The following is a 21,557-nucleotide window of genomic DNA, read 5'->3' as shown; positions in this document are numbered from 1 at the left end:
GTTATACAAATAGAATATATTATTATTAATCAGTAAGAAATGCTGAATTTGCAGGGATGGTATGATACTGTCAAGATGATACAGTCAAGGCCACGAGATAACTCTGGACAAACAATTCTTCACACAATATTTTCACACAAGAACTGATGAGACGTCTTTTCTAGTTGGCAATAAGGTGTAATTTTTCAAATTGACCAATTGCGAAAAAGACCGACCCATTGATGGGGCAGGCCTACCCCCAGGAGAAAAACCCAACTGTGATCCCCGAAAGTTCGGGACACTTTGAGTGTGCTCCTGCAGAATTTACTCGGTGTCGAAATGTATCTTTCTGTCTTGAGACTTTGTTAGACAACCAAGTACAGGATCAGAGGACCTGGAAGAACCAGCGGGCCCAAGGCCGGGTTCCAACAGCTCCAACCAGCGAATCACAAATCAAACCCTAAACATTGTCATTGGGGGTTCAGCCAATCCCAATCAAGGTAGACCCTCCCTTTGACTCTCCCACAATTAGGCAGCTCTATTCTTGCACGTGACACCAGAGAACTTTCTCTGCTTCCCAAGATAGGCATATGTGGGCGGAGACAGGCCAGCTCTCACAGACACAGCAGATTCTGAATGCAGCTCATATGATCCAATATTGAAATGGATGAAAATCAAGCTGGATTTGGGGCAAAAAACTTTGGATACAACGTTTCTGGACCAACGAGACCCAAAGGAAACTGTTGAAAAGCTTAATAATCTGACGCCTTTAATATTAAGTAGATTAAATTTGAAAAAGAAATGCTTTAGGAGATTGGTTTGAAACTAATGAATATAATCAGAAACAAAGACGGTAAGAATGAAAAGAATTGTGTTTTGAATTGCAGAATAACGTCAGATTAAAATATAATTCAGAAGGTAAACATTAACAACAAAGCAGCCAGAGCGGAAGTGACGCCAGTTGGGAGCAGGAAGCAGTGCGTCGTCTTTGAGGTTGGAGACGCTTCAGAGAAGACGTCTGTGGTACGCTGAGAAGTCTGAGCGGCTCCAGTCAGCCTCCATCTCCTCCTCCGTCCAATCAGAGTCCACTGCAGCCCCGTGCGGACGCGTTTCGGTCCGGTCCCGGTTGTCTGAAAGCGGCGGGATGTCGGTGCTGCTGAGCAGCGCGGTGCTGCACGAGCAGCTGTCCATCATCATGGGCGCGCTCACCAAGGCGGCCGTGGTGGAGATCTGCGAGCTGGTGGACGAAGGCTACGCGGTGCTGCAGCGCGAGATCAGCCGCAGCCACAAGGAGAACGACGACCTGCGGAAGAAGCTGCACCTCATCGAGTCCATCGTGGTCCGGGGCAGCGGCGGCGGGGGGGCGGTGCAGGCTGCGGAGGCGCAGGGCGATCCGGCCGCGGGAGACGCTTTGCGGCCGCAAACACCGCGGCAGCAGCGCGACGGAGGCGGAACAGAAGCCGCCGCCGCTGCTCCGGCCGCCGGGAGGGACGGGAGACACGCCGCGGTGGCGCAGCAAGAGGTAAACAAATCAGCCAAAGCCATTCCTCTCGATAGTTTAGAGGAAGTTGTTGCAAACTATCAGCAGTATATTCTATAATGATATATTGCTGAATTTTAAACTCTTCTTAGCTGTCAGTATGTTTTCCCACTTGTTTACTCAATCAAACGTCTTAAGAAAAACCTGAAGTTTTTTCTTTAAAGGTTGGAATCTTTAGTAATTGGTATTATAGATAGTTTTCCTCTATTTATAACACAATCCAAGTCTATATAATCCAGACAAGATTAATGAAGGTTATAAACTGTTTATTTCCCCATTACAAGGGAATGACTCGGTTATGATAAAAAAGTGTTGTATATTCTTCACCTCTTTTTTTTACATTATAGTCAACTAATTTTAAAACTAACTTAAATTACAGCTTCAACTGAACTAACTGTGGACATAATTTTTCATAACAGACTCTACATTTATCCCAGAGATTATCTGAGAGTTGAAATCCCTAATTGGCTTCAGTGTTACAGAAATAATAATTTGTGGAAGCCAGATAATTTTGTTTGGACACAGACGGCTTTTGTTCCATTAATTGTTTATTTCGCTACTGGAATATCAGGCTGATGTAAATTATTGCTTGGGGAAGAAAAAAAAAATCTCCTGATCTGTGGTTGGTTATCTTGATGTGCAGATGGCTGCTGCACTTTGAGATGATCATTTCTTTCTATCCTTTGGCTCTGGGCTGTTTGCTTGTGTTAATTATCTTGTTATTGAAGGAAAGCAAAATAACATTTTATAGATAATGTGATCATTTACTGTTGCAATGTTCCGTGGTCACCATAAATACTTAAGCCAGCTGTTCAAAGTTAATGTAATCACCGCCTTCCCTGGATGTTCCCGGTTCAGTTATTCTTCCATTAAAACCTCATTTAATCTTAAAGACCAGTCAGCCAATGAGGACTCCATCTTAATTAGTTTACACGTTATTGGTTGTGTATGAGATGGAGAATTAATGTCTTAATTAGAAGTAACCATTTGGGTTGTTTACTTGTTGAGTCCAAACACACAGCATCTTATTGGCAAGGTAAATGTATTCATAGAGCACCATTCAGACATTACAGTTCAGTGTTTTATAGAGAAATAAAAGAAAGACATTAAAGCTTTACAAATAATTGAGAGAAATGCATTAAAGCAAGCATTTAATAAGAGTTCATCTTAAGGAATTAAGAGTATGAAATACTTTATAACCGCTTACATTCTCTGTCTTACACTCAACCATTTCATTGGATCAAATTCACTTGGCTCTTTTCCCATATTTGGTGTTCGGCATCACATTATCAGAGAACTCCACACGTCACGCTGTCCCAGGTACCTTCACAAACAACAGACTGGCTCCACGCATCCGACATAGAAATAATGCATCTATTGTTTATTCAGAAGCCTCTACAAATAAGTGTTTTAAGTCCTGGTTTTGAAAAGTATGTGTGTGTGTGTCAGCAGCTGTCAGGTGCTCAGAGACTTTGTTCCACAGGTGAAGAGCTTCAGAACTAAAAGCTGCTTCACCTAGTTTTCTTCCGACTAAAACGTAGTAAACCTCTTCCAGAGGACCTCAGGCATCTCAAAGTTTCATATTCTACTTGTAAATACTAAATACTACTTGTGATATTTTCTTGTGTCATTCACAGCTTCCAGATGTGGTGCTAATCAAAGATGAAGACTCTGACAGCAACGACACATTTGACGAAGGTGAGAAGAAATTACTCTGGTGTTGCCGTTGATACATTTCCATAACGTCCGGAAGGAATTTTCTATGGAAAACTAACTTGTTACCTAACAGGATAAACTGATGGTTTTCTGGTGATCAGATGTCAATTTTGTTCCAGAAAATCGTCCAAAGCCGTACGATCCACTTCAGCCGATTCGTTTTTAGAAGTCAAAGGTCACCGTGACCTATATTTGTCCCAAATGTGAAAATCTTGTGAGGAAATCTCTTCCAGTTTGTCAGAAGTGTTCACTTCCACTAAATGAGGAACTGGACCGGATTTGTCTTTTTTCGTCTCAATTTTCTTCAAAATGGGAACAAATGAGTGAACTAGATTAAATTTAGCAGTCAAGAGTCATTTTAACATCAGATTTTCTATAAAAAAAATGATCATAGGGCCACAGTCGCCAATCATGAAGACTGTAGAGGTGTGATGTCACTATGCATCGTCAGTGGTGGTTAACTGGAGCACGTTAACGGAGTTGGAGTTTCCTCTATATGGTCATTACGTTTAGTATCAAGTTGACTGAAGTTGCTGTCAGACTGAGGTCGAGTGAAACGCCAGACTACATCCCTGAGTCTCTTTCTTCCAAGGTTGAGCCCCCCTGAGTCTTACTCCAAAAAAGTTATTGCCCGGGCAGGATTTGTTCATGGGGTTTGCCACAGATGTTCCCATGGACAAAAGAACAGTGTTGCTGTCCCCCAAAAATACGAGTGTGGACAAACAATGTCAAATACAGCTCAACTCTAGCCGAGGGTACAAATGCAAAACGGTGATAAAAAAAAAAAAGCTTTTATGTGTCGTGCGTTTGTTAATCACCGTTTGTCTCTGCTCATTTCAAAGGTTCTAATAAACCTTCCGACGGAGGGTCGGCTGGATCCAGAGAGGTCACCGCATCGTTTCCAAACAGCTGGCACAAGAGGATGATCTGGCCAGAAAAGGAGGACGCTGAGAGGAAGCCATCTCCCGACAATCCTAAAATTCCGAAAGTGACCGTCGGAATGCAGAAGAAGACTATGTCTGTGTACTCTCTGGACTCCCCTCGCAGTGAGCCCAGCTGCTCTGGGCAGCTCGGTGGAGATGTGGAGGTGGACGCTGGGGAGTCCGGGTGTTCCTATTCCTCCCAGATGGACTCGGACGTCCACGTGGTCCAGGAGTGCACGCTCGTTCCTTCAGGTTCTCACAGACAGGTATATTTCGGCAGTAGCGCTCTGATGGAGTCTCCCTCCAGCAGAGCGGAACTGGACCTCAGCGTGGACCAATCGTGGACCAAACAGTCCAAAGGTCCGATGGCTTTTGCACAATTTCACCAAAGTGAAAACGTGGAAGGCGAATCGTTTGGAGTGAAACTGATCAGCGTGTCGGGCTCAACCTCCACCGACTGCCAGCTGTCGGAAGGCAGCAGCTCAGCCTTCGAGTACGAAGACGGGGAAATGATGAACTACGCCATGTACGGCGATCAGTCGCAGCTCTGCAACGGGCAGCCCGGCGCCAGGAGGAAGCGGTTCGTATGCTCCCTCTGCAGCAAGACGTACGCCACGGCGCAGAACCTGGACGTTCACATGCGTCTCCACACGGGCGAGAGGCCGTTCAGCTGCCACCAGTGCGGCAAAAAGTTCACGCAGTCGGCTCACCTGAAGTCCCACCTCAGCGTTCACTCCGGAGAGCGGCCATACTCCTGCTCCGTCTGCTCCAAGAGCTTCATCGTCAAATACAGCCTCAAGTTGCACGTGAAGAAGTGTCACCCAAGCATCTGAGACAACATTTCAAAACACTGTAAATATAAAGAGTTCACTGATAACTATGGCAAAGTCCTTTAAACTTAAAGGACGTGTAGTTTTTCTTTATGCATTGTGTTTGGTTTGTTCAACAACTCCCGAAAAATGTTTTATTCAAACAGATTTAAAGCGGGTGAAATGAATATTGAACACATCACTATTTTTCTCAGTGAATATCTGATCACCAACAACTGTGCTGTTGAACTTCAATTACTTTCATACTATTTTTCTTGTGCCACCTCAAATTTATTGTACTGTAGTTTATTAAAATCTATCGTTTGAATTCTTTGCAATAGCCAATGCAATCTGCAAGACTGCATTGGTTATTACAAACTGATGGACGTGCCAATAGTGCTGAGAAAATCAGTGTTCCACGTATTTTACTTGCTGTATGTTGTGGGCAGATTTCAAAAAAAAAAAAAAAAAGATTTTATCGTCCATGCTTTTTTAATTTGGAAATAAAGCATGGTTACAAATGGGTTACCTGGCATTTCTATTATGATGAAGCAGTTTTTTGTTGTATTTTTACAGAAAGTTATGTTCCAGATGTGCAATGTGTGAAGAAAACATTTGTCTCTTTCTTTACACACAATCCACATCAGCACATAAAGTCTCCTTATGACTCTGATAAGCTGAGATCAGGGTAATTTTATTTAGTATCACAGCCTCCCGCAAAAAAGACGGTTAAATTCTATGTTGTGTGTTCCCACTCTGCCAGATCGTTAAAACAAAACAGTTTCCACCCTTTTCCCTGTTTTTACGTGCATTTATATATATAGCCCTGACATAGTTGATATGATGTTGGTTTTTAAGGATTTTAATAAAGACATCCTGCATTTTATATGGCTATTTTTCTAGACTTTGCTATGGTGAACTGAAATGTCTTGTTTGTATGACAGTGATGTGAAGAAAAGCTGTGATTATTTAGATCAGAGGTGTCAAACGAGTATCTCCAAACAATGTGTGAAAAATAAAGACGCTGCTGGTCAGATTGTTTCAATAATAGAGGACGTGATGCAAAACTGACACCCAAAACTATAAGGGGAAATAGCAGCAATGTAACATAGGCACAGATAGAGAAGATGGATAGATATGCTGCAGTTTCCACCTCGACATGCAGAGTAGCGAGAGAACGCAGCTGTGATCACCAGCTACCTACTACTAATGAAAACCGCCTTCGCTGCTGGAGTATGGAAGTGCATTGCATTCACTGGATCCCTTTAGAATCTCCATGTTGCTCATAACAGATTTTGCAGACAAAAGAAGAATAAAGAAGTGAACGTTTTTGGGATGTCATGACATGATTATGAAACAGTTTTATCACCCCATTGAAACCAAATTGGCCTGAAAGCGCCCCTGAGATGGATTAATCAACCAGGCTGTTGCGTTAGGCGTAATGTCAAAGTTTCATAGAGGAGATTTTAGTTTTACATACAGTACCTGATGGAAACACGCGTAGTTGGACGCAGTGCGCATGCGCATTCCGGCTTGTTTTCCTTTTTTCTTCCAGGCATTACTTCCTGGTTCGTGTCGGGGAGGGGGGTTTAACATCAGCTGAAGCTCCGCTTTCAGTTTAAAAACTGCGGCCGAGCTCCTTTCTGAAACTGTAAACAAATATAGGTCAGCCTCTCGGAGCTCTCTCCTGAAACAACGCGCCCGTGGCGGGTCGAAAAAAAATGCCCCCCGTCGCTACCTTCCACGCGCAGCTCGCCTCCATCATGGAGGTGCTGGCCAACACGGCGGTGGCGGAGATCTGCGAGCTGGTGGACAGCGGCTACGCGGTGCTGCAGCTGGAGATCAGCCGGAGCCGCAAAGAGAACGAGGTGCTGCGGAGGAAGCTGCGGCTCATGGAGCTGCGGACAGCCCGAGCGACCGCCCTGCGAGCCGCCTCCACCGCGAGCGGCTCCGCGCTAGTGCACGCGGCCGGCCGCGCGCGGGTTCAGCTGCTGCAGAGGAGCAGACCGACGGGTAACAGTTAACACGTCAACCGTGATTATTGTGATTTTAATTGTGATTTTAGGCGGTGTTTTATATGATTTATGTTGCCCGAATGACAGCCCTTTCAGCTTTGAGTCAAAGTGTTAAATATTCTCTCAAAGCGGACTTGGGATCTGGAGTTGGCAGGTTCGATTCCCACCGCAGACAGATCACCACTGTGGGTCCCCAAGCCTGACCTTTGACCCCAATCATCTAGCGATGGGTAAATGCAGAAATTTGTATTTCCCCAAGGGAATTATTAAACGATGATTGGTTTAGTAAAACTACACCACAGTGACTTAAAGAAAGATAATTCAATTTTTTTTTAAAGCTTTTTCAGAAAAATGTTTATTGAAAGTCAAAACGTTGACTTTACATCACCAGTTAATATCTTCTTCAGTCATTTTGCGTTTTTCTCTTATTCATTTTTATGATTCTGTGAACTTGTTTTTGGCTGCAGTCCACCTATTTTTAACTCTTACTTTTAATTTAGATTTTACAATCTCAATGCATTTTGCACTCTTAAGATTAAAATATCCATGCACTCAAAAAAGTGATGTTGAATCATCATGCATTCATATTTTTTTCAGCCTTTTTTTGAAATATGCATAATTTACCATTTCAAACAGCATTAGAAATGTTAACTCTACTTCAGCTTAAGAAAACGTTTTCATTCCAGTAACACTGAAGAAGACCATTTCATTGGCTGTGAAGTTTTTAAAGTCACTCGAATGCAGCTGAGTTATCAGACATGCAGTTTATTGTTCAGGTGAACAACCAGGTTCCTCTTGACCAAGAGAAGGTATCTTTGAGGTCGCAGTGTTAAAAAACAATGAAACAAAGACGCTCCACGAGCGTCGTCACTCTGGTTAATTCCATCCGGTTGGGGGATTCTGTGCGCCTGTCACAGACCACAAAAGTCACAGTGCAAAGCATTATGCGATTGATCCACTGAAATTAATCGGGCCAGATCCTGGTACTTACAAACCGGCACAGTATTCCAATTATTTTTATTCAGTGTTCATGTGTACGGGCCGATCTGATCCTTTCATCGGAAAGAATTGAACCTGACTGACAAAAAAAAAGGTGACCATGTAAATGCAGCTTATGTTGAGTCGAAGCAATCCTACAGTTGCGATCAACAACGGTCTCTCTTCATCCAGGTCAGATGGCGTTGTGCGAGTTGTCCAACCAGGAGTCGCCCGTGTGCAGAGACCCCAGTCCACCCGCAGAACTCGGACGAGAGACCGCACAGGAGATGGTGAGTGGAGCTCGAACATGCAGCGAAAACGTGTGAATTTCACCCAGTCCAGAAGCTCTCATCTTCTCTGCCTTGATTACAGCCAGTTGCAGTGGAGACAACGGCCATCATCAAAGTGGAGGATGTGGAAGAGTCTTGGTCACATCTTGAGATGGAGAGTAAGTCTCTTGTTTTTTTTTTCATGGTATTTCCCTTCAATTTCTTCATTTGATACCGTCAACTTGGAGGTTTCGAATGTTTATAAAGTGTTTATATGTTGCAACTTTCCCCTCTCACTCTGCATTTCCGTCTCCCAGAGTTTTCTCCTGTCGCCGAAGAACGGACAACCGAGATGGACGATTCGTCGCCGCTGGTTAAACACGAAGCAGGCGACAGCGGTGGCAGTGCGTCGAGTCAGTCGTGGACGAGCGGGGAAGTCAGCTCAACGTCCATGTCCGGTCAGAAAAGCCTGCACAGCAGCCAGATGCTGGAAACCAGCGGTTATGACTGTGCTCTGTTTGAGCCGCAGCTTCAGCACAGCTCCCAGAATCCTCTGGGTGTGGATCCCGGCTGCTCTGGCATGAGCGCTTCAGGAAGCGGCGGCGGCGGCAGCGGCAGCTTTCCTTATACTCTCAGCGAGGCGAGTTTGCAGCCTGCAGCTTTCCACAACAGCCAGCAGAGGACGCTGCCGCCCGCAGAGGAGCAGCAGCTCCCTGTGAGGCGAGAGGTGGCGGGGAAGTGTGCCCTCATGAGGAGGGACGCGAGGAGGCAGCAGGACGGGCTCAGCAGAGGGGAGTCCGGGGGGAAGTCGTTCGTCTGCAACTACTGCGGCAAGGCCCTGGCCTGCTTCAAGAACCTGAAGACCCACATGAGGGTCCACACGGGGGAGAAGCCCTTCGTCTGCGCGCTCTGCGGCAAGCGCTTCTCCGACTCCAGCAACCTCAAGCGCCACCAGAGCGTGCACACCGGCGAGAAGCGCTACGGCTGCGTCCACTGCGGGAAGCGCTTCGCCCAGTCGGGCTCCCTCAAGGTCCACATGACTGTCCACACAGACTACAAGCAGTTCAGGTGCTCCTTCTGCGGAAAGACCTTCATATCCGGCAGCCACCTGCGGCGACACATCGCCCTTCACGCCGAAGAGAAGCGGCTCGCCAACACGCCGCAGTGAGGGAGAGCAGAGCTCGGCACCGACTTTCACCGAAGCCACAAAATCAACATCCAACAAGTCCAAAAAGTTGAAAATGAGTGCATCAGAAACTGATTTTGGATTCCAAAACGGTGAATATACACAGTGAAAACAGTTTATCTTAAATACACTCACTATTTAAAAAAAAAAAAAAAAAGATCTTCTTAAAAAAAATAACAGATTTCTTTTATTTTTGGTTGCTTGAGCTGAATTGGAGATTTAATAGGTTTTTTTTTTTCAGTTGGCGCTCTAAAACATAATGTTTTACATTGGATTTTAAAAAGGGAAGTATTTGTAGTGTTGTAAACACATAAAGTGATAGTAAAATAATTTGCATACCTTTCACAACATTAGATGTGTTTTTACATTCCCACTGTTTTTAACTATATGCAATTAAAACCTTTATATTTCATGGTTTTTGTCTTTTCCATTACAACAGGAAGTACAGTATGTTTCTGTAACTCCAGCCTCTTTAAAGAAAGAAGTACACATTGGCACTACATGATCGCTTTGATCAAGGCACTATTTTGTTTTGCATTTCCAATAAAAAAAAACCCTCCTTTTTCAAGTAAGAACGTCCGTCAATAATAAATCCGTTTTACTTGTTTCCGAAATATGAAAGTAGAATTGTTGACGTTTGTTTAGATCTGATGAGGTTCAGTGCAACGACGTGCAGCGTTAATCTTCTAGTTTATCCATAGACAAATGTGCATTTGTTGGCTGAAAGTTATCTAACACTGTGGCCAAACCAAAAACAATTTTGTATCTATTTATTAAAAAAGATGCAGATAATCCATATGGATTACATTTGACTCGTCTTCTGCGCGTTCAGATTAAATGTCAGCCAAAGAACTTGAGCCCTGACTAGTAGACTTTTTTGTTCTTCTTCTTTTTTACTGCTTTTTGGCAATACATTCCATAACATTGGAACTCCCATTTATTGTGTTATCAATCATGTTAGGTTTCATAAGTACCATGCATTTGTAGGATGAGCAGATAGAAAGATATTTTCATAATCTATAATAATGAGACTTAAAAAAAAAAAGGTGGTTTGATGAAAGGAGACATGACGATAGAGAGAGAAGAAGAGGAAGAGGAAGAGCCACTGTGGCGTTGCTGTGTGAGAAAATGTCGGAAGGATCACAGAAATACAAAGAATTGTCTTTAAAACATTTATTGGATCGGAAACATTCACATAATACACGTCGTAATGAAAAATACTGTAAAAATTAAATCTTAACCACAACAACAGTGTTTAGAAATCCAATCCGCCAACCCCCGAATCTGTTCATTTCAGATTATTTACTAAATAGTGATCAACACTAAAAAGCCTTCATCCTTACGACTTCATCCTTTTTTCTTTTAACATTTTGAGACGGAATCTTTTTTAGAACATCGGCCACAAATCTCCCTTGTGTCCCAGTTTGTGTTTTGTTTAAGGTTTAACTTTACGGTTTTCATTAACGCGAGTACAGTGAGAAGATAAGTGCTGCCACAATATTAACTTTGTGTTAGGTAGCTGCTTAATACACAATATAAATATCTAAAATGATCAATCGGACGTTTGATCGTTTAAAGCTGCATTCATTGGTTTTAGAACAGAGACCTTCACATATCTTGACTAATGGAGGAACAGCGATGCCAGACGTACAATAATTATATTAACGTGATCTGTTTCTCGATGTGATCCATGATAATTTCACCGTTTCGTGAAAATACTTGGTTGCGATCGGCCTTATTCAACAACAAAGGGGTCGTTAATTTGCTCATGACTTGTGTCAAAACACCTAAAAAAAAAAGAAAATCCTACATTTCCCACCTGGCATCGCTGACTCATCTGGCTGGGTTTTAGTTCCTCGAAACTTCTAAGTTACAAACCTAAAACAAGGAGCTTACACAGGCCTTTCGCAATGCGTCATATGATTCACTATCAATACAAATATTTTGTTAAGCACGGCTTTATAAATCTAAAAAGATGCAGAGCATTAAATGCTGATATGTAGACGGTCTTTTGTTCACTGGAGAATAAATGTGTCACATTATCTGTCAAAGTCATTCGACACTTTTGGAAGTTATGTACAACAGTGGTGGTGAGAGTTGATATTTTAAAGTTTCAGTCTCTCCAAAACTGATATTTAAGCATCAGCTGGTTTAAAAAAAAAAAAGTACCCATGTGGATTCAGTACGGTGGCCTGGAGGTAAAGGGAGCAATCCCACCGCTGATGGGTCGCTACCGTGGAGTGAACACAGCCTAAACACATTATATTATATCATTATATTATATCATTATATTATATTAAATCGCTTCATTATTGCTGCCTTTCGCGCAAAGAGCCAAAAGTGATAGTAGCTTATGAACTGAGCGTCGCTCTCCTTGATTGTTTGCGACGGAATAAACTCACGTGTTGAAAACTTAAGTTTGTTACAAGCAGGCCGATGCTTAACAACACGCAAGTTCCACTTATTGACCTAAGAACTTGCCTGATGTGGCACCAGATCTTCCAGCTGTGGGTGCGATTTGGACATGGGCAGGAAAGTTATGTACATCACACTAATTCCCATGTGACTCAAAACACGACGAAAAGCAACGAAGCGCCCGAGCGACCTGAATGTAGTCCTCATGTGGACACCCATTACACAAACAGAGAGAGTGGAGCTGTGCTGCAGGTCAAACCGAAGCTCAGCTCTCCATCAGTCTTGGCATATTTTGAGGCCCAAACGTGAAAAAGGGTTTGGATGCACGTTACATCCTTCTGAGCGTCTTGCCACACTTCTTTTCCTGACGAAAGCATTTATTTCTATCTTCATAAGTACAAAAGATTGGACTTTTGGAACTTCACAAATCCCCGTCTCCATGAATGCTGGAGCTTGTTGCGAGCAGCATTTCAGGCGCTTTCACCCGACGAATCCCTGTATTCCTGATAATTTTGTCGTCGTTGACTTTCATGCAATGCTGGCTGATATGAAGGCACTTTCCAAAATGAAGAGTTTTACCACAAAAAGGGCTGCAGGGGAGCAGCTTTCTACCTGAAAATGACCGTTTAGTAACCAGAAGACAGAAAACACACCCGGTTTAGCACACGGCGTCATTCAAGCTGCACCAGCCGTTCATTGACGAAAGACCAATCCTCTTATCATACAAAAAATGTGGAAACACTGTGTGCTTTTCTTCGGTTGTTTGACGCGAGAGCTGCTTCATTAAATTTCAAAATAAATGAATGCATCTGATGATTCAGGTATCATTCGCACGGGGTGACGCGAGTTCTTGGCCCCGCCCATTAACCCGTCAATCACGTCCCGACGGAGTGAAACGTCACACAATAACAACAGCGATTATTGTTTTTAAATGTAAAAAATATTTCTTCGTCTGGAATCGGCAAATCAGAAAATATCACTATAAAATCTGAGCTGGTTTAGGTTTTTTTTTTTTTTCTTCCCCCATTTTGGAATAAAACTCTTCATCTGGTTTCTTCAGGAAAAACATGGCACTTATCTCCTGTTCACTATTTCACTGAGCAGAAGTGAGGCGTCCGCTTTGTTGCATGGAACACCTGAATTTGTTTCGTTTTTTTTTTTTTTTTTTTTAGAAAACTCTGTTTGGTCACTTTGGACAGCTCAAAAAAAGCCAAGATGCACTTTAAAGAATTAACATCGGATACATTTCTTCTCTTTTTTTCCACTACAGTTTCTCACGTCGCCGCGTCTCTGAGCTCCTTCGTCATTCCGGCAGTGCATTATTCGTGAGCTGGGAGAATCCAAACAGGACGGTTCCCCGTGTTCTTTACAATAGACGCTTTTTTTTTTTTTTTAAATTCCCTCTCTTCTTTCTCAACATTTTAAGGTTAAAATCGCGTCGCGATCCATCGACCCATGTCGAAGATTTAGCCTCTAACAAGCACTGCGGTAAAATGTGTTCCAGAGTTCAGTGCGACTCGTCCTTTAGGTGCAACTCACATGCAAACGGTAAAAAAAAAAAAAAAAGAAAAAAAAAAAAGAAGAATATTCAGAGATTACATTTCTACTGAGTCCCATCACACCTTTCTCTTCTGTCTCTTCCAGCCTTCAAACACGCCGGGAACCTCGCCGGGCGTCTGTCCTCACTCGTTTCGTGACGTGATGTCCTAAAAGTAAAAGAAAGAAAAAAAAAAAAGAAAAAAAAGATGTTAATCTTAATTTCTTGAATGATTCAAATGAAGGTTCGGTTGAACGAGCAGTCGGGCGTGAGGAGGAAGCGTGTCGTGTCTCCTTCAGACTCACCTCGGTCTTTGCCCTCCGCCACTCGCCCATCGGGCCCGACTTTGTCAGCACTGGCAGGAACAAGCGGAACATTTGAAGTTACTTTGATCGCCGATATTAAAATTGTGTCACGTAACGCAGTTAATAGCTTCCACTCGACATCTTTTATTCCTATCCAGCCTCCACTGAAAGGAGGCGGCATGTTTTGTTTTTTCTTCTCTCACGACAAATATAGGAAGTACGAGGTGGTGCACGTCCCCGTGATCTGCAGTTACATTTAAAGAGAAAAGCCTTTAAGATTGACGTGCGTGTGAAGACCTGAAGCTACAGAGAACCTATGCTGGCTAAAAAAAAACATGCAAAAGGAACGGGGTTTTTTTGGGGCAAATTATATACCAATTGAAATATTTATAAATAGAATGTATGAACTGAAGGTAGAGGAAATACTCCCACACATTAGATCCGCACAATGTTCATAATCATGACTATTTATAAAGTAAAAACACAGATAGCTGCACATTCTCTTAAGCATTTAGTTCCGCTACATCTGAATAAATTCGACATCATAACTAGAATTAGAATATATTTTGATGAAGGGAGCCTCTAATCCTCACCCATGATTGCTGTGATCATCATGAACACGGTCGTTGCCACAGCTGCACTCGACCACAAGCATCTGCAGGGAATAAAAACCATGACACGGAACTGTCACTATCGTCGGTACGTTTCTTCAAACAAAACCAAGAAGAAAAAAAAAAAAAAACAACCACAAAATGAAGAAAAGTAACGACAGAGAAATCAAATACTATGAATAATGAGTAGCCACTTTCACTTTTAACATGCTTTGTCCATGACACTATCACAGACCACGGCACGTCTCTGAAGCAGATAAAGGAGATTAATTAGTGAATTAACATTTTGTTTGGTTTTTTTTACCGTGAGTATAGAGCAGTGAAGAAGAAGACGGTGAAAATGAAAAGCAGCAGGGCCTTCATTGTTATTCCTGAAACATAAAGACACAAATCGGAATCAGTTATTGTACTCTGTGTTTTCTACGACTAAAAATCCCCATCTTAGACATATTTCAGCCTGAAAGCGACATTCTATATTATCAATAAATGAACATGACGGAGCTTTTCACATCCACAGGAAGGAACAAACTGGAAGAAACGCCTGTGCAGCTCACCGTGGGGCTCCGGTGTCACCTGACAGCAGCAGGTGTTGGTGTAGAAGGGCGAAGGAGGCGGGACTTCAGAGAGACCGGCCAGAGTCTGGGCGAACGTCTCTTTTGATTGACAGATCTCAGAGCAAATGTCCTCCTGGATCAGAAGCTTTGGGGGCATTTTGTCAGGAGGAGGCGGGACCTCAGTCGGGTCTGAAACACAAGAGAATGAAAATGTGTGAGAACTTTATTGCTGATTTAGGATCAAATATTTTCTATCCGTGGACAAATAAAAGTCTCTCTGACTCACCGTAGGTGAAAGTGCGGCTGTCATCCAGCTCGGTGCTGTTCAGTTTGGTCCAGGAAGGCTCGTCTAGAGGGGCCAGGCTTTCCCGGGTGCTCCTGGTCCAGTCCAAATCTCGGTCCCGGTCCAGATCCAGGTCTCGATCCCGGTCCGGCTCATGACTCAGGTTCTGGTTCTGTCCTGTTCTGAACATGCCCCTGAAGACTTTCTCGTCCAGCCACGACTGGCAGCTCTCCGTCACGTCACTCAGCAGGCTCGCCAGGGAGCTGCGAGGCCGCCGTCTCCGCCGGAAAACCCTGAAGAGGAGCAAAAACTGGATTCCACTTTCTTTACTCACTTCATTTTGTGATTTCTTAGTAAACCATTCTGGTAAATTACCTGCCAACATCTTTCGTGTGATTATTTTTCGACAAATCGATTGTAAATGCTGTTTTTCTGGACAAAACTCAACACTAAGTTAAGCACTTTGTTGGAAGAAGAAGCATTTTTCAAATAGGACTCAATGTTTCTGCAGGAGTCCATGAAATTAAATTACCGCCAGGAATTCTTCGCTTTACGCCTCTTTGTTGTCAACTGACAAATGGAAAGTCAAATAAATGTCCACTAATTGATTAAAAAAACATTTCAAAGTAATAACACAAAAATGACAGAAAAAAAAAACCCTCTTAAATGTCAAGAGCGTAAAAACAAAAGTAACAAAAAAAAAACAATCATACATTAAAATAATGTATGCAATGAATCAAAATGTGAGCCAGAGTAACTAAAAGTAGTGAACAAATCCAGGCGTAAAGCAACCAAACTCTTTCATTTGGTCAGTCTGATGTGAAAGCAGCAGTTACGTAACATTACGACACTGAGGCGCTCAATAACTTGGCGGTTACCTAGCAACCGGGACTGTAGACATCACGTCTCGGTCCCCCGAGAGAGAATGATGTCAGATTTGAAGAATTTGCAGCGTCTTAACGTGAAGAGCAGGTGCTTTTGTGTGTGCGTGTGCGTGTGCGTGTGCGTGTGTGTGTGTGTGTGTGTGCGTGTGCGTGTGCGTGTGCGTGTGCGTGTGCGTGTGCGTGTGCGTGTGTCGCAGCACATGCTGGCTGGTTTCCTGATGTGACTTAATCTTGTTAAATAAACGCCAGCGTCTTGTGGAAACACTTATTAAAAGTGTCCTTAAAAAAAAAAGAAAAACACAATTTTCCAGCGAGTTTACAATACATGGCGCCGCTCTCACTTGACCAGGTTCTCCTTGTAGGACACGCTGGTTTTGCAGGGCGTCAGGGACACGTTGCCGTCACCGTCCCAGGAGAAGCTGTCCTCGGTCACGCTGTAGTACCCGTTGGTGAGGAGGCGCGGGGAGCGGCGGCAGCTGCACGGGTCGGCGCCATCGGCGGAGGGGTAGCAGACGTAGGAGGAGTCGGGAGACAGGAGAGACGCGTCGAGGCTGAAGGAGACAGAACGGCCTCTTGATGTTACGTGAATGGGGCAGTGACACACAGATCCACGGCGACTGTTTACCTCTGACAGTGGTTAGACCGCAGTCTTCGTTTCACTGGTGAACCTGGACAAACAAAAAAAAAGAGGTGAGAAGTAGCGGTGAGCTAGGAAAGAGGTTTCTAAATAAAGAGGACTTTTATCAGTATGAAGAACCGCAGAGCCTTCCTGAGGGCCGGGCTGGAACAACACTCCAGTCAGTAGCGACATGATGAAGATAAACAGCGAGGAGGAATGTGACAGACAGGGAGGAACAAAGCCGCGACCTGCAAAGTGCAGTTGAGTCAACAGGAAGCACTTCTCTGTCCTCTTTATTTTGTTGCGCAAAACTGACGTGAGGCAGAATGAAGAGGACAGAAGATAGTGGAGTGTCCCACCTGTCTGCAGAACTGGATATACATATATAAGTTTTTACAGCAGGTACAGATGACTTGATTTTTTTTTCTCCATGACTCATACTGTACAGCTCTGCAGAGGTGCTGGGTGGCAAAAGTACTCACGCTCTTTACTTAACTCGAAATACTGATGATTGTGCACCAAAAACAAAACAAAACAAAACAAGGACTGAAAAGTTCTGAAATGTCCTCAATCACAAAAGGTTTTTTTTTTTTTTTTTTTAATAGATTAATTTCCATGTAACCTGTAGTGTTTGCTATGAACTTATTATGTTGTTGTGAATTCAATCAGGTTTGATGTTTTTATCTTTACTCCAAAATGCCCCCCCCCCCCACACACACACACACCCCCCCCTCTTTCTGCTCACTGAGAAACTATGCGATGTCTGTGTGAGATTCTGCGCGGCTCTGTGAGAGATAAGGCCGCGGCGTCCAGTTTGACCGTGTTGTAGAATACCCAGGCTCACACACACACACACTGGGGGGGGGGGGGGTAAACAGTCGAGGTGTGATCGATACTCCACTACTCCATTCAAGTCGACTCTCAGGTGTCAGTTTAAGCTTGTTTAACTGTCTGTGTGGTGACGCTTACTCGTGACAGCTCCCGAGAAGAACAGAGCCATGTTGTTTCTGCGGGGGTCTCGTCCGTGGATCTGTGAAACGCATCAGAAAGGAGAGCGGATACCCAGCGGTGAGAAAACCACCAAGACGTCAAGCGAACTGTGACTCGGTGCATCTCCGACAACCTTCACTTTGTTCCAAGCAGAGATATTTACTCTTTAAAAATAGAGGAGGCAGGGTTTTTTTTGGGGTTTTTTGTAAGGCGGTTATTTCCAGCAGCTGATTAGAGCACATCTGGAGCTCCAGTGAGGATTGGTTACATCAGGACAAGTGTGATCAAAGAACATGATGTTCACATTTATACTGTCACCCAACTGGAAGTTTTTAGTTTTTTTTTTTTTTTTTCTTGACTAAAGTTGCAAAAAGTAATGAGAAATATCGTTCACACACACACACACACACACACACACACACACACACACACACACACACACACACACACACACACACACACACACACACACACACACACACACACACACACACACACACACACACACACACACACACACACACACACACACACACACACAGCACTTAGATGCAGTTATACTTTATTCAGGCTAAAATACACAATAAGTAAAAGAAAGACAGTAGGAGTGTTATAAACAGACCGACTAGAACTTAAAAACCCACCATGCTGTGGAGTCGTATTAAAGCTCAGTCGGTTCAGCTGATCTCTGCAGAACTGATGAGAAGTGCGGCTGAGCAATCCCGGGGATTAACCGCAGGTTAGTATAAAAACTAATCCACACTGATCTGACTACCAAACCTGTGCAGGATATTTACAAAGTCACATGGATTACGACAGTCGGGGTTTTGTTTTAATCTTACCTCCAAATGAGTGGCTGCTTGGTTTGCTGTGTTGTTCTCTGTTGAGGTTCTCTCACATCCTGCGGAGACCAAGCCTGAGAACAAACGTGCAAGAAAAAGAAAAACATCAAGAAAAAAAAAGTGAGGGGTTGTGACTCTGAGCTCATGTTTCCTGTTAACACTTCGTCTGCTGGGGACAAACTGCTTTGGGACTGACAATGCAATCTTGAGAATAAGCTTAAAAAATTTAAAAAAAAAGGTGCAATAAGTCCTTCTGTTAATATTCTACTTAAACTTTTAATATATACAATTTCACTGTTTTTAACTCTTAATTATAAACATCATGAAGGTCATTTTTTCCCCCAAATTTGTCTCAGTGTGAAAATCGACAATATTATCAGGCATGATGGATGCATCTGAGCTGAAATGGCAAACAGAATTGTTTTTTTCACTTCTGTGATCTTATTTGCTTCCAGACGACGGTTTCCCCCGATGAACGGACTGATCACAAGCAAAACAAAGGCTCTACAAAACTCAATGAATTCAAGTCCGTCGCAATGCAAACGCAGTCACACACGCTCACGTTCACCCATCTTGTTAGACTAAACTGAGCACAAACCCCTCAAAGCCACCAATACACAACCGTAACCTAAATATTACTAATATATACTGATGCTTTTCAGAACAGGCCTTTCCTTTGGAAAGGCGAAGCGTTCAGGGATGAAGCGTTGGGGAATACCTCCGGCCACCGAGCAGGATGAACACGGACCGGTCACTAACAACTTGAAAACAAGAACTGGGTCAACGACTGTCGGTGGGCAGTGAACAGAGGAGCTCTGTGTGACAGTGAATGCCTGTGGGGGGGGTGGGGGGGGGGGGGGGGGGTCCTTTCCCTCTCGCGTATTAAACAATGTTTCTTGTAGTTTGAAACATCACATATGGAAATTACAGTCATCTTCAAGCCGTCCTATGAAAACCAAGCAGAGCCGAACAGATTTTATAAAGAATGTTACTATTAAGTGGCACATAAGGGCATTTACTGGTCACAACATTTCTATCTGGTTGATTTATTTTTTTAAACTATTTTTTAAGAAATGCCCTGTAAAGGGTTAGATTGGCTTGTCTCCAGTCTGTGAACTTGAGGTGGATAAAAACAAACAAGCTTTCCGCTTTCTGAGCAGCCAGAACTTTCTGCAGCTTAAGTACAAAGTCTCCCACCCTGAGTCCACTGACGACTTTCTTCAGGGACCAATTTCTTCACACCAAGTGTGTGACGGAGCCTTATCGCAGGTCCTTCCACCCTGCAGCTGTGGGACCTGATAATCAGTAACACCTCCCCTCACATGCCCCCCGACCTGGACAAATTAAGACACTGCACTCTTTAATGTCCAATACTGTTCTGTTTGTAACGCATTTATTTATTCTGTCCAAATTAATAACGTCCAATCCGATCACCACCAACTTTATCATACGATCACTGACATTATATAGTTCCATTCATTTCTATATATTACTATTGCTTGTATCCTTTATATGCCCTCTGCTGCTGCAAAAATGAAAATATTCCCACTATGGGTCCATTAAGGATTATCTTATCGTTCATGTAGAGAAAAATGACGAGTCTGAACGGTTATCCATTGTTTTACCTGAGAAACAATTAAAGTGAGTCACCACATCGGGTCATTGTGTCCGGTGCCGCTTCCTGATGCTTCTAGGATTCAAACCTTAACCTGATGGGTAACTAATAACATAAATAAAAGTAATAATAAAAGCAATAGTGAGAATCTATTGATTGTTGCAGCTCACAAACACAATTACAAAATTTAAATATAATTAGAGTGTGAGGTTAAAAAACGTGAGCATTTTGAAATTAATCCTCGGCCTTCCTTCACCTGCTTTTAAAAATAATGATTTTTGTTTTTTTCCTCCCCTGTATGGGACACGGTGGTCTCTTCCCATCCTGTGTTTCCCATCATGCCCCGCAGCAGCTGCTGGAGCCATGGCTGGAGCTGCTGATGTTGGAGGAAAACCCGTCACAGGAAACACAGAGATGGACCGAACCATCTCAGCATCCTCAGAGTCTGCCTGAAGACCCACAGACACGGACCAAACCACTTCAGCATCATCTGAAAACCTAGTATCAGTCACCACAGTCATTTCTACACTTCACATTTCAAATCATACTTGAAAATAATAATAATAAAAATAGTAATATTCACCTGTCACACTCATTATTTGATGCTTCATAGCAACTTGTGAAATAAGTGATGCAGAATATCCACTTTATGTTAAATACAGCTGAAATGTTCCTTCTGAGAGCCTTTATAATTAATTTTAAGTACTTTATCTCCTTTCCTCCTCGGCTATAAATGCCCCAACGTATGTATAATAGTTGTGTGATATTTATAGCTGTGTTTCCATGTTAATGTATGCCTGGAATGTCTTTCTGTCATTATCTGAATTGTTATAGTGGATTAAAACTATAAACGGAAATAGCAACAAACGTCTGTTATAATGAAAATAAACAGCGGAAATGACTCTTTTTCTGAACATTACACTAAAAGAAATGCATCAAAATAACTATCAACTGTCCAATGTGTCTCAGTTAAATAAAACATCTTTGTTTGACTTGTTTTTTAGGTTTTAAACTTGACCTCAGCAGTTTTGACGGTACACTGACGGACAAAGGAAGCATATAGCAGTCTCCATCTGAACTCACCGTGGTTTTCTGCTCTCTTCGTCCGAAATGAAACGAGAAAAAAAATATTTATCCGGGTGGTGAACTTCTATTTATTACTTTTCTTATTTTTTTTTTCTCCTGTATTTCAAGTTAAAAATATCAATGCAGTTTCTCTTTAGAAGCGAAGCACAGCTGGCACTCGCCTCGGACCTTCAGTTATCTGTGAACAGGTTACGCCCCTGTCAATACTTATACACACAAAACATCCGGTTGGGCGTTTCAAAGTAAATACACACATAACTATATGTGGCTACTGAATCTTGTACTCTTTGATCTGGATTTTCAATGACAAAATGTAAATAGTAATTAAGTGACTTAAGACTAAATGTAAATTTAACACCAGACGTTTTTCCTCACGAAGCCGAATCTTGATTATGATTTTG

At 42.9% G+C, this 21,557-nt stretch overlaps 3 protein-coding genes and 1 long non-coding RNA gene across 5 annotated transcripts; 2 read left to right on the top strand and 2 right to left on the bottom strand.

The window, feature by feature from the left end:
• The first annotated feature begins 957 nt into the window (after window positions 1-957).
• Window positions 958-6,000, top strand: LOC308122410 (uncharacterized protein). Its single transcript, XM_080484195.1, has 3 exons — window positions 958-1,501; window positions 3,157-3,217; window positions 4,078-6,000. Exons 1-3 carry the CDS (start codon window positions 1,124-1,126, stop codon window positions 4,989-4,991), a joined length of 1,353 nt encoding a protein of 450 aa, XP_080340321.1. The 5' UTR covers window positions 958-1,123; the 3' UTR covers window positions 4,992-6,000.
• Window positions 2,589-6,927, bottom strand: LOC308122443. The gene is made up of 3 exons (XR_013936141.1): window positions 6,706-6,927; window positions 6,453-6,616; window positions 2,589-4,987 (listed from the first exon to the last, which is right to left on the bottom strand). It is a non-coding gene; the product is annotated as an uncharacterized lncRNA (long non-coding RNA).
• Window positions 6,521-9,831, top strand: LOC308122435 (uncharacterized protein). Its single transcript, XM_080484229.1, has 4 exons — window positions 6,521-6,980; window positions 8,153-8,250; window positions 8,333-8,408; window positions 8,547-9,831. The coding sequence occupies exons 1-4, from the start codon at window positions 6,689-6,691 to the stop codon at window positions 9,395-9,397; spliced, it is 1,317 nt and encodes a 438-aa protein (XP_080340355.1). The 5' UTR covers window positions 6,521-6,688; the 3' UTR covers window positions 9,398-9,831.
• Window positions 9,832-12,800: 2,969 nt separating this feature from the next.
• On the bottom strand, window positions 12,801-21,371 carry tmem71 (transmembrane protein 71). Of its 2 annotated transcripts, XM_080484177.1 has the most exons (11): window positions 21,154-21,371; window positions 18,456-18,529; window positions 17,593-17,653; window positions 16,630-16,672; window positions 16,346-16,555; window positions 15,124-15,413; window positions 14,838-15,026; window positions 14,588-14,654; window positions 14,266-14,327; window positions 13,673-13,722; window positions 12,801-13,536 (listed from the first exon to the last, which is right to left on the bottom strand). In XM_080484177.1, the coding sequence occupies exons 3-11, from the start codon at window positions 17,621-17,623 to the stop codon at window positions 13,513-13,515; spliced, it is 966 nt and encodes a 321-aa protein (XP_080340303.1). In that variant the 5' UTR covers window positions 17,624-17,653; window positions 18,456-18,529; window positions 21,154-21,371; the 3' UTR covers window positions 12,801-13,512. The 2 variants fall into 2 exon arrangements, with proteins under 2 accessions (XP_080340303.1, XP_080340302.1); XM_080484176.1 differs by lacking the exon at window positions 21,154-21,371 and having other exon boundaries at window positions 18,258-18,525.
• Between the last annotated feature and the right edge of the window lie 186 nt (window positions 21,372-21,557).

The sequence above is a fragment of the Lipophrys pholis genome (genome assembly GCF_963383615.2).
Source record: "Lipophrys pholis genome assembly, chromosome: 1".
Lineage (NCBI taxonomy): Eukaryota > Metazoa > Chordata > Actinopteri > Blenniiformes > Blenniidae > Lipophrys > Lipophrys pholis.
This window is presented reverse-complemented; position numbering and strand designations above follow the sequence as displayed.